General features: G+C 37.3%; 1 protein-coding gene across 1 annotated transcript; it reads left to right on the top strand.

Annotated features, from left to right (window-relative positions):
- The first annotated feature begins 1,431 nt into the window (after nt 1-1,431).
- On the top strand, nt 1,432-2,836 carry LOC131330158 (transcription factor TCP23-like). The gene has a single exon (XM_058363653.1). It carries the CDS (start codon nt 1,647-1,649, stop codon nt 2,700-2,702), a length of 1,056 nt encoding a protein of 351 aa, XP_058219636.1. The 5' UTR covers nt 1,432-1,646; the 3' UTR covers nt 2,703-2,836.
- The last annotated feature ends 9,352 nt before the right edge of the window (nt 2,837-12,188 follow it).

Raw genomic sequence — 12,188 nt, forward strand, 5'->3', positions numbered from 1 at the left:
TAGGTCCCCCCACCCCCACACAGTGGGGCCCACCTGCCACTTATTCAACCCCACCAGCACCCTAATCAACCCCACCAGCCCAGCCCAGCTACACCTACACCTACACATTGATTGGATTCCAATTCCATGTATGTAATTCCAATCTTCACCCCTCTCTTTCACCACAATTTCACTTTACACCTTTTTTTTTCCCCTTCTAATGCTCTTTCACTTCATCTCATCTCAAGTTTAAATGTCGATCTTGTGTGTAACTACCGTTTAATTACGTGATCGTACAAGGTATGACACATGAAAATTTCTCTTCTAAATGTATATATACTAGGATTAAAAAATATGTATATATACTAATCATAATCAATGGTACGGGGTGGTATAAAAATAGGATTTCAGTTTACATCATAAAGTGATTGTGTGGAATTGATTACTTGCTTTATTATGCAAGAAAACTAAAGAAACCGATGGGGGGAGATCGATTGGCATACCGACGGCATTTGGGGCCCACTCCGAACCTTGTATGGATGATTCGAGCCGTTCAATAATTCTAAAATAAAAAATCAAGTGGGGCTTTGACAAATCAACTCCATCCAATATGTGTAGATGCTCGATCCAATCTTTTTAGTTTTGAAAAATCGAAAAAAATGGAAAGATTGGATTGAGCACCTAAACATATCAAATGGAGCTGATTTTTTACAGAGTCCATTAGGGTTTTTATTTTAAAATAATTGAACTGCTCAGATCATCTGTGCGGGATCCTGAGTGGGCCCCACATATCGTCGGCACACACGATCGATGCGTACCATCGGTTTCCGTAACAGCTTCCTTTATTATGTCATTTACAAAAAGTCAATTCGTGCCTATAATCAAGTCGATCTCTTGCCTCGTTTGCCTTAATGATTGTCTCTATTTATTTTAGATCTCATTTTTGTTTGTATCATCTAAGAATGAATATAAAAACTTCATAAATTCTCTTTTAAGACCCGATTTAAGAAGCTATAGTAGTTCCATCCCAAGTCACTGTGGAATGGTAGTTGAAAATTATAAGTGAATATGGGAAATGCAATTCAATGTAGCATTGTTTTCTTTCCATGTTTAACGTTTAGTACAAAATATTATCTCTTACTTTTTGAATTCTAATTTTTCTATTAAATGTAGATATTAAAAGAGTGTCCAAGTTTATAAAGGAATTCTTTTTTTATTTCCAGAATTTTGACTTCTAAAACTTTTTTTTTTTTTGGCCATTTTCGAAAGAGGCAATCGAGCCCTTAATTCATTGACCCAAGTACAAGAGTACTAACACACAATAGTAAAAGGTCAGGAATACAAAACTGTATACACATGTAACACATCGATATTTCTCTTAAAATTATAAGGGTACGAAGTGTAATATTAACCCTGATTATCTCCCTCGTCCTTTACCTGGTGGGCTCCTTAACCTACTTTTCTATATCTCTTTCTCTCTCTCTCTAGACAGCAGTCAACCACAAAGCAAGAAGAGCTAGAGGAAGAAGAAACCCACCAATTCCACTTTGGCTCTAAAACATTTGCAGATTAATCTCCGAAGTTTCTCTCCCTAGAGTAGATGGGTATTGTCAACTGGCCAATAATGTCTTGAGAGGTAGTATGATCTTGATTCCTCTGAAACCCACATGAAACTCATGGATTCAAATACCGGTTCAGACCAACCCAGGCAGAAGAACCAAGAAGAATCTTCTCTCAACCCGGTTCCACTCCAAAGAATTCAATCAGACCCCGGAGGACCCCATCACGGCCCCTTCATGGGCTCCATCCCCACAGAAAAATCCGGAGGATTACTAATCTCAACAACTACTTCCACCGCCGCCACATCCAAAATTACCAAAAAGTCCTCCAAGGACCGTCACACCAAGGTCGACGGCCGCGGCCGCCGCATCCGCATGCCGGCCGTGTGCGCCGCCAGGGTCTTCCAGCTGACGAGAGAGCTGGGCCACAAGTCCGAGGGCGAGACCGTCGAGTGGCTCCTCCAGCAGGCCGAGCCGGCCATCGTCGCCGCCACCGGCACGGGCACGATCCCGGCCAACTTCTCCACCCTCAACGCCTCCCTCCGCAGCGGCGGCGCTAAGTCCGCCCCGGTTTTTATCCACGGCGCCGCGCTAGGGTTTCAAGGAGGCAGCGGTTACGGGGATTTCGCTGACGCTCGCAACCCGACAAGTACAGCAAGCGAGACCTCAGCTCCAGCTGTCAAATCGGCCAGAACCGGAGACCAGGGTGACGAACCGGGGTTGGACCCAAAACCCGGTTCGTTCCACTCATCGAGTTTTTTCCCAGCACAGGCGATGTGGGCGGGTGGGAACGGGTTCTGGATGGTTCCGGCGGCCACTTTGGTGGGTGGAGGACAGGCGGAGCACCACCAGATGTGGCCGTACAAGGGCCCGCCGGTCCAGAGAATAGGGGCGTTGGAGTTCCCTGGTGGAGGCCGGTTCAGTCCGGTTCAGTTGGTGCCGCAAGCGCATCCGGTTCAGCAGCTGGGGTTGGGTGTTTCAGAGGGTAGTATGGGAAATTCGGGCTCAATGAATGCGTATGGGGGTGGTGGAGGAGGTGGTAGGGTTGAGTTGGGTATGAATTTGGAGCGGAGCCACCAGGCCCACCATCAAAACCACCAGGCTCAGCAATCTCAAGATAGTGATGATAGTGGTGATGAGAACCCTAAAGATGATTCCGATTGAAAATTTCTTTTTTCAAGTTGATTTATTTTAGTGTCTGATTGATTAATGAATGAGTGCTGCTTATTTTAAATTTTGGTGTTGTATTTCTCGATTGTCTATATGTAGTGATTTAATTGTAAATTTATTTTATTTTATTTTTTTTGAGAGGGGGCAAATTGCAGTATGGCCTATGATTGATAAATTAAATTTTTTTACATAGCAAATCTCACACTAGCCTAGATCCAAGGTGTATGGGGTCGGGATGATGAGAGTCGAACTCACCACCTCATAGATGGAAGAGCTTTAAAAGGAACGAGCTCAACCAAAAAGCTGTTCCTCAACAAAAACCGCCGTGAAATGGAGTACCTCTTACAGAATAGTAGCTCCTTTTTTCAATCAAAAGAAAATGATTTACATTCATTGAAGCCCAAAGACGCTTACATAGAATTCCATTCAAAATAAAAATGATAAAAATATTAAAAATCTTGAAAAACAACCTAGAAGGCAAGAGATAAACAACAAAGCAACAAGTAAGAAAGCTAGCACTCTAAGGCCCCGTTTCAAAACTTGAATAAGTTCTTATTTTTTATTCAATAATAAGGCTTGTTCCACAAAATAAGAAGTACGTACTTATTTTTTGGTTAAGACAACTTTAAGCTCAAAAATCACGTGTTTACGCAAATAATTTTCCTATCAATATGGATCTTATTTGATAGATCTCATTGAGATTTTTAATACGGTGCAAAAAAAATTGAAAAATTAATTTTCATTTACATTATTTTTGAGTTTGAAAATATAAAATAAGCTGCTTATTTGAGTTTTCTGGAACAACCCTTCTTATTTTTCTTTGAGAAGTTCCAAAATAAGTACTTATTTTTTAAGAAGGTTTCTGGAACGGAGCCTAACACTCATGGCTCTCTAACACTCATGCTCTCTAACACATCAATACACTTGTAATAAAAGAACCTAGGATGGTAAGCCAAGGCATGCGTTGAAAATACAAAATTGCCCTCGTAAGGTTTGTCCTCCGTTTTGTTTAGCTGGGGGTAGTTTCGGTATTGCATGTTTTCCTTCCACAACAAGAAAAGTAAAGCTTCCTTTTCCATAATTTGAGGGAGGAAATGTCCTTACATTACTATTGGTGCGGCAAATTACTATTGGTGCAGTTAGAAAAAAGTAGGATGATAAGCCAAGGCATGCGTTGAAAATACAAAATTGCCCTCGTACGGTTTGTCTTTCGATTTGTTTAGCTGGGGGTAGTTTAGGTATTGCATGTCTTCCTTCCACAACAAGAAAAGTAAAGCTTCATTTTCCATAATTTGAGGGAAAAAGTGTCCTTACATTACTATTGGTGCGGCTATAAAAACGTAGGATGGTAAGCCAAGGCATGCGTTGAAAATACAAAATTGCCCTCGTAAGGTTTGTCCTCCAATTTGTTTAACTGAGGGTAGTTTAGGTATTGCATGTCTTCCTTCCACAACAAGAAAAGTAAAGCTTCCTTTTCCATAATTTGAGGAAGTGTCCCTACATTACTATTGGTGCGGCAAATTACTATTGGTGCGGTTATAAATATATCCAATACATCAAGACAATCTCTCTCTCTAACTCTCTCACCGTGAACAACTCGGAGGCACCACAAGCACGGAATTAACAAGAATAAGTGCATGTCGCTCTTGTCAAGCATATCATAGCCCCCGTTGATCTCGTATACCTCTCTCTCTCTCTCTCTCTCTCTCTCTCTCTCTCCATATATGAAGAAGTGAATGTGTGTACGGTTGTAGATACAGACATACATGCATGGATTAGGCAATTGAGTTTGTGATTTGCTGTTTATTCTAATTTGTTTGATTTTTAGCTAATTACATGGAACGGATTGTTATGATGCGATCGAGAATCCCTGATTTATTTTTTGCTATAGCGGCTTAACAGCTTTTGGACAAAAACATGTGAAAATAAATAATCGAGCAATATTCTTTCATAAAGTGCTTTGCCAACAACTCTTCCAAGAAACTCAAACCTCTGGATACCATTGTCTATAAACCTTGCCGTTGTGTTAGGAATAACGAGTCTATCTGAAGTTGAGGTTTAAGAGAATAGCCCATACCTTTGACCATAAACAAAAAGAAAAAGGTTGCCAGTCGAATATTGGCAGAAGTTCTTTTTGTGCCTGTCATTGAAGGATTAAAACATTTCAAAAGCAAAATAAGGGTTCCTTTTGCTCCTTGAATAAGATAGAGGTACCAATTAACTTCCTTCCGTTTATTCAATTCAAATTCCATAAGATCTGTGGTTCAATTCAATAACCTATTTGCTATTTCTCTATTATCATCACAACAAAAACAAAAAACACTTCTCGACTACAAATTCATCCAATGAGTATGCGGAAACGTGCGAAGCACGGGCATTGCACTAGTATTGCATAACAAACCGAATCAAAGTCGGGTTTAGTGTGAGTCTAAGAGGAAGGAGAATAAACCCTATAATAAATGTGCCCATGAGTGGGCAGCACAAGGGCTATACGTGGACAACTCAAATGGGTTAGAGCATTCCTATTGTAATAAGTAAATGAGTGTGGATAAACAAATATAACAACAATACTAAAAAAATACCCCACATTGTAAGAGTATTCGCACTAGCATCTTTAAATTTCAGACTAAATTACACCTTAAAATGTCACTTTATTACTTTAGTTAGTCACTTTTAAAATGTATACTGTATCAGACTCTCTATTCTAATTTGTGATCTATTAATATATTATTTCATTCTTCTTCCAAAATAATATTAAAATGTTATTTTTTAACCATATTTTTTAATATATAAACAATCTTACAAAATTAAGTGTTCCAATTTTCAATCCATTTGAACCAGTGCGAATATTTTATTTTTCTGATCAAATTATTTTAAAGGATCATAATTAAATTTTGTCAATAGGGCTCTCAAAATTAAGTATTTGCTCTTTATTTGGGACCCTATAGAGTAGAAACTTGATTATAAGATTTTTAGAGATAAAAATTAATTATGACCCTTTAAAATAAAATAATTAAAAAAATAATATATTTGCACCGGTTTAAATGCATAAAAAACTGGAGCACTTAATTTTTTAATATATAAACAGTCTAAAAAAATTAAGTGTTCCAATTTTCAATCCGTTTATTTCTGAGAAACCATGGGGTCACTGAAGATTTAGGGCCCCAAAATTAATCGAGGTGTGTGCAAATTGACCTCGACGTCGGGTTGTAAAAAAATATAATAATAATGCATTCACACTTGCATAATTGCCAAATTTAAACAATTGCACCAAATAGAAGAATAATAAAAGACCAACAAGTGGTTTAAAGCTCATAGTTAAAACAATAAAATATTATAGAGTGGATGAATAGAGCCTCGTTAGAAGAAGAGAGGAACTGTAGCAAAGTTAGAGAATTTGTAAAATAGCGAGGAAGCTAACAAGTTGATGCAGCCCATGTTTTAGGATTTTGCTCGTTATTATAGTGGCAAATGGAACGTGGAGAGGGAGATGTGGATACTCTAATAAGCAAAGTTATAAGTTATTTAGCAAATAACCAAATTTCATAACCAAACTTAACAACTTTTACCAATAACCAAACCCAAAACTTAATAACTCAAAAATACCCCACATTAGAATCGCCTCATCGAGACGAATAATTTGGTGGGGTTAGATACGTGATTAGAACTCATTTGCGATTGAACAAATGTGCATTGTGTATTGTGGGGTTTTTTTTTGTTAGGGATGTAAAAATAACCAATGTGGAGGTAGAGATTGTTAAGTTTAATTATGGACTAAATGGATAATCAAATGCTGATGTTGATTATTACCATTGCGAATGCTCACAAATTGATAGCAGAAGTTACAAGCCTTGTGGATTCTCCTGGTGGTTTCAAGCCCTCTGGTTTTTCCTGGTTAATGAGCTATCAATGGAGGAGTGATTTATAAGCTCTTCCGTTGGAACCATGGAAGACACACAAAATTCTCTTTAAGGCCCCGTTTCAGAAATATTCTCAAAAAATAAGTAGTTTATTTCACATTTTCAAACTCAAAAATAATGTAAATAGAAAATAGTTTTTTTATTTTTTTGCACCATTTAAAATATCTCAATGAGATCTATCAAATAAGATTCATATTGCTACGAAAATTATTTCAATAAACATACTGTATGATTTTTTATTTTGAAATTGCCTTCTTAAAAAATAAATATTTAATTGGGTTTCTGGAACGGGGTTAATCTTGTTGGTCTTAGACGGTGGATATGTGTGTATAACTTTTGTAGGATAAACACCATTGGAGCATGCTGGATTCGTGGGGTTCTATCAAACAAGCTCTCGATGAGGTAGAACACCATTACCGATCCGTTGTCATTATTTTGAAGAGGTAATCCGAAATTGAGTTTCCGTTGGATCAATTTCAAACTTGAAGCTTGATGAGCACCCAATATTGTAGATATTTGGTGCGACAGTCCCGTTTATCTTGTTTTAACTTGCGTTTATTTAACTTTTATAGCGATATTGCACGTAAGGTGTGTTTTTAGGGTTTTCAGGTAAAACGTGCAAATAAGGTGCATTTCAACGCCATGCATGACCCAAGTGCTTTCAAGTACCCGAAGACCCTGTCGGCCCCTTAAAATCTGTCTAAGTATGGAAAAATGACTTTTTGAAAAAGTATCGATTTTCGAGATTAAAAATGGCAGTAATTGATCCTTAAATTTTTCTAAGAATAACTACAAAGTTGCAAGGTTTTATTTGAAAAATAAGGTCATGTTTGAGCCATTTTCTCTTAAGAAAAATGTGCATTTTTTCATTTTACATTAAAAGTGGGGGGTTGACATTTTGATTTAATTGGAATCTTGAAATTCTGGTAATGCCATTGTTTCCCAATAGGGGGTACTTTCTTATTTTCATTAAATAAATTAAAGTAAAGAAAAGGTAAAAAAAATATTTAAAATATAGTCTTTACTTAAGTTTAGAGAATGAAAATAAGGTGATGTGAAAACTGCCTGCCGAAACTAAAGGTAGAACTGGAGATAGCAGTGTGGTATCAATACAACATTAATACTGCATCGATACTACTAGTTTACCTGAGAAGGCAGCTTTTGTTGTATCGATACGGATTAAGGCCGTATAGATACCAGAGCGTTACGGAAAAATGGTCATTTCAGCTTAGTTGTGTGGTATCGATACACTCCATAATAAGTATCAATACCACTGGCTTTCGACCAGATATTTGCTGCTTTTTGAACTTTTCACTTATGGAATACTTACTACTTATAGTATGTTTATAAGATATTTGTTGGGAGAGAAGTTCTCTCCCACTCAAGAACTTCTTAAGGTAATTGTTGTTCGTTAATTTTCCGTTTATTAATGTTGTAGCTACGGACTAGATTCTCTTTAATATCAAGTTTATTTCTGTTTCTATCAATTAATCATGTTTTCATTTTCTAGCATAATTTCTAGTCTTTTTAATATGTGTGCGTAGTATTGTGGGCTAAGTCTTGGGATACTCTTTCCCGATGACTTAGGTTGTTGTTGGGTTCTCGAACCCTTGAGCTTAAAATCATGGTTTTCGGAGTTAAGTTAACCTAGCCATTTTGGTCTAAGCGAGGGTTGTTAACTCTTTGATATGTCGTTTAGTCAAGCGGTCTTGGCAAATGGCGTATTGAGGGCTCGTGGCCTTTTTCGTGTTAGATACATTAACAAAAATAGGTTGATTTAATTTTGGCTAATCACATTTTTGGATAAACGTAGTCGTTAAAGTTAAATCTTCCGGATATGAGCACGTGGTCGTGACTCTCGCTTGAGTTATATTGAGAACCGGTAACGGCCTTTGTCAAGGGAAAGATGATCCCTAGACTTGCCTCTTTTAAGTTTATGAAGAACATTTCTAGTCTTTTTCCTTAGTATTTCCACTGTTTAAAGCAAAACCAAGTTGACTGTATTAAACGCCGAAATCCACCATATAAAACCTACAATCCGATTAAGCTATCTTCGAATCCCTGTGGTACAATCCCGGTCTTACCGATTTATTATGCTACCGACGATCTAGCCGTACGCTTGGGGTTTTCTCAACCTTGTTTTGGAAGGCGAGGTTATGGTGCTAAGCAAAGCTTTCATATGATATTGGATTGGGTTAAAAATTGGTGATTTTCTGTATCATCTCAGCTTTGCTTCAAAATTATGCATGTTATAGTTTGTAAGATATATATCAATTCTGGATAGTTTGAACAGATATTGTGGAGCAGTTTGACCGGAATTCGAGGTCAAAATGTTAGAACCCTGTAATTTTGACCGCATATTTCATTCACGTAGTTTCGATTCTTGCTACGGTATGCACACTACGCCAAATATCGCTTTTACCGACGGTATTATTACCGGCTGTAAAAAAACTGCCATTAAAAGCTATTTTTACCGGCATTAGTAAAACCGCCGGGAATAACTACCTAAAACGGCGGTTTTTTTAAAAATGCCGTTTTTACAAACTTTTACCGGCGGTTTTTTAAAATACCGCCGGAAATAATAGAATATACGATTTTTTTTAATACCGGCGGTTTATTACCGCCGTTTATAATAATACCGACCCGTATAATATAAATATTATTATTTATCCTACATGACGCAATATGCGAGTCAGCCCAGTTGGTAGCACGCGCGCTATAGGATCCGGAGGTTCCGGGTTCGATTCCTGGGAAAGCAAAAAAAAATTAACCACCGATTTTATTGCCGGCGGTATTATTACAGGCGGTTCTTTACTGCCGTTTTTAGTATTACCGGCGGTTTTCTAATGCCGCTTTTGTTTTCCCGGCGGTTTATTTCCGGCGGTTTTTGAACTATTACCGGCGGTTTTGAGTATTACCGGCGGTTTTGGGACTATTAACGGCAGTCTTCTCATGCCGCTAATACTAAAATTTGGCGTAGTGACATAATCTGAATCCTCAGATCGATACGAGTTCAACGGTATATCATATGCATTTTCTGGAGTTGTGTAGAGAGAATTCCACGGAAACCCTCTTTTCTATTTTTTTTTTCCGTCGACTGTTATTTCACGAGGAAGATGAACAGTAAAAGTTTTTAATTTTTTAAAACAAGGCTGCGTTTGGTTGCTTTGCTTTTCCCAGTCTAGTTTATTGTCCATATCTTATTAGTCTTACGAACTCCGTTTGATGCACCGTTTGCATCGGCTGTTTGATGATAAAATTCTTTATGCATGAATTTATTCTTCCAGATTTTTAGGTTCAATTTTTATAGCACTTCTTTATAGTGTGTTATTGGCCTATATGAGTACATCTGGATTAATATTAGGTTCAATTTTTATAGCACTTCTTTATAGTGTGTTATTGGCCTATATGAGTACATCTGGATTAATATTAGGTTCAATTTTTATAGCACTTCTTTATAGTGTGTTATTGGCCTATATGAGTACATCTGGATTAATATGTTAAGAAATTAGATGTGGAAATTGATATAATAACAGGTTAGTCTTTATATCATGAATAAATATTGTTTCATGCTTAATGAACGTCTATAGCAGTGGGAGGTTGCTTCGGTTGAGTTTAACAATTCTCGAAAATCAAAAATTTTGCGCTTGATTAAATTAAATATCAACAATAGTCACCAATGGCACAATATATGATTATAATATTAGCAAGTTTTCGATCTTGCAACGTGTGAAAATATGTTTTTGTTTAATTTAGATCGATGCGGTAAAATTTATGAATTATGCGTGTAATATCCCTTTGCTCAAATTTTTTTTTGTGTGCAGTGAAATGGCTTCCAAAAACATTGTTGCTAATTTGAATAAGGGTGAAAAGTTGGATGGGGATAACTATGACATCTAGCACCACAAAATTCAATATGTTCTGAATGAGCAAGAGGATCTATCCTTGCAAAGGAGTTTTTGCACGCACATGACTGAAGTCATTTTGGAGGGAGATCGAAGAGAGATATACATGAGATTGTATCAACACTTGGGTCTTTTCTTTTGGGTAGTTCACCGTAGTTGGATAGTTAAAGATGGTAGATTCAAAAAAAGGTTATGAATTCGGGTTTGCTTCTGTTGTGTAGTATAAATAATTACTTGCAATGCAATTCCTTTAGAATTTATGCTTTCATTGAAAGGTGGCATCTGGAGACGAATACCTTTCACTTTGAGTTTGGAAAGATGGGGTTGACACTAGATGACGTAGAGCAGCTACTTGGGATCCCTGTTTGTGGATTGGCTGTGTACGGAGGACGAGAGGACGTCGTCTCCACTTTTAATGGATTTGCTTGTTCTGACGGAGGAAGTAACGAAAGATGCACTTAAAGGGACAGTTAGGTTGAGTTGGTTGAAGATGAATTTTAAGGAGGTAAATGAGACAGACATAGACGAGAGGGTTGCGTGTTGTGGTCGAGCGTACTTGCTATATGTTATTGGGTGCTCTTTTTTTGCGACAAGTCAGGGGGGGTCCACTAGACCTATGTTTCTGCCTTGCGTTGAAGCATCACCTTGAAAGTACAAAAAATCGAATAATCCATTAAAACAAGTTTTCTAGTTCTCTAGATCTATTTCATTAATTGACAGTCGAAAATAACTACAAACTTTCTAAGCAACTGTCGGAATATAATCTCAATTTCAATAAGTGCATGTCGAAAATATACTTACAATTCGGTATCTAATTGACGAACTTTAGTATTATTGAAAGAAAAGTCATGTGTACACTTCGGTAACTAACTGTCGAAAAAAATAGTAATTTCAGTAATGAGCTGTCGTAATTATACTTCCAATACGGCAACTAACTGTTGAAATCTAGTATTCTTGATCCTACGTGTATGCATTTCGGTAATTGTCTATAAGTAATATACACTTTGGTAATCAACTACCGGAAAATAATACACAATTTGGTAACTAACTGCCGTACTCTAGTACACGAAAAGTCCTATCTATGTCTATAAATTTTGGCAACTAGCTGAAAGCAAATATGAATTTGGGTAACTAAATGTCGAAAATGTGTACACAATTTGATAATTAACTGCCGAACTCTAAGCCAAACCAAACCAAATCGAGCTTTACGTCCCAATCACTTGGGGTCGGCTACATGAATCTGTTTTCTCCATTGAGCTTTATCAAGGGCCACTTGTTCACACAGACCCATTATACTCATATCTTTGCGATTTACAGCATCTAATGTCAATTTAGGTCTACCCCTCCCCGTAACATTGCTACCTAGAGCTATCCTATCCGCTCTCTTAACTACTGCATCTTCTGGTCTACGGTAGATATGAATTACGGTAACTAACTGTCGAGTAGGGTAATTTTTTATGGTAGTTAACTCCCGAAATTAATTAAGTTTTTTGGACCTGAAACACCAAAAAATTGGTTAAAAATTTGTAAATTCTGGCAGTGATACGGGGAAAATTTACCTCATGACGCGAATGTCCATCACAACATCTTTGTTCTCCTCAGCCATCATACTTACTGTTGGTGATAGAATTTGATTCCATTTTAATTTCAAAATC

This window comes from Rhododendron vialii, chromosome 6a, assembly GCF_030253575.1.
Source record: "Rhododendron vialii isolate Sample 1 chromosome 6a, ASM3025357v1".
Classification (NCBI taxonomy): domain Eukaryota; kingdom Viridiplantae; phylum Streptophyta; class Magnoliopsida; order Ericales; family Ericaceae; genus Rhododendron; species Rhododendron vialii.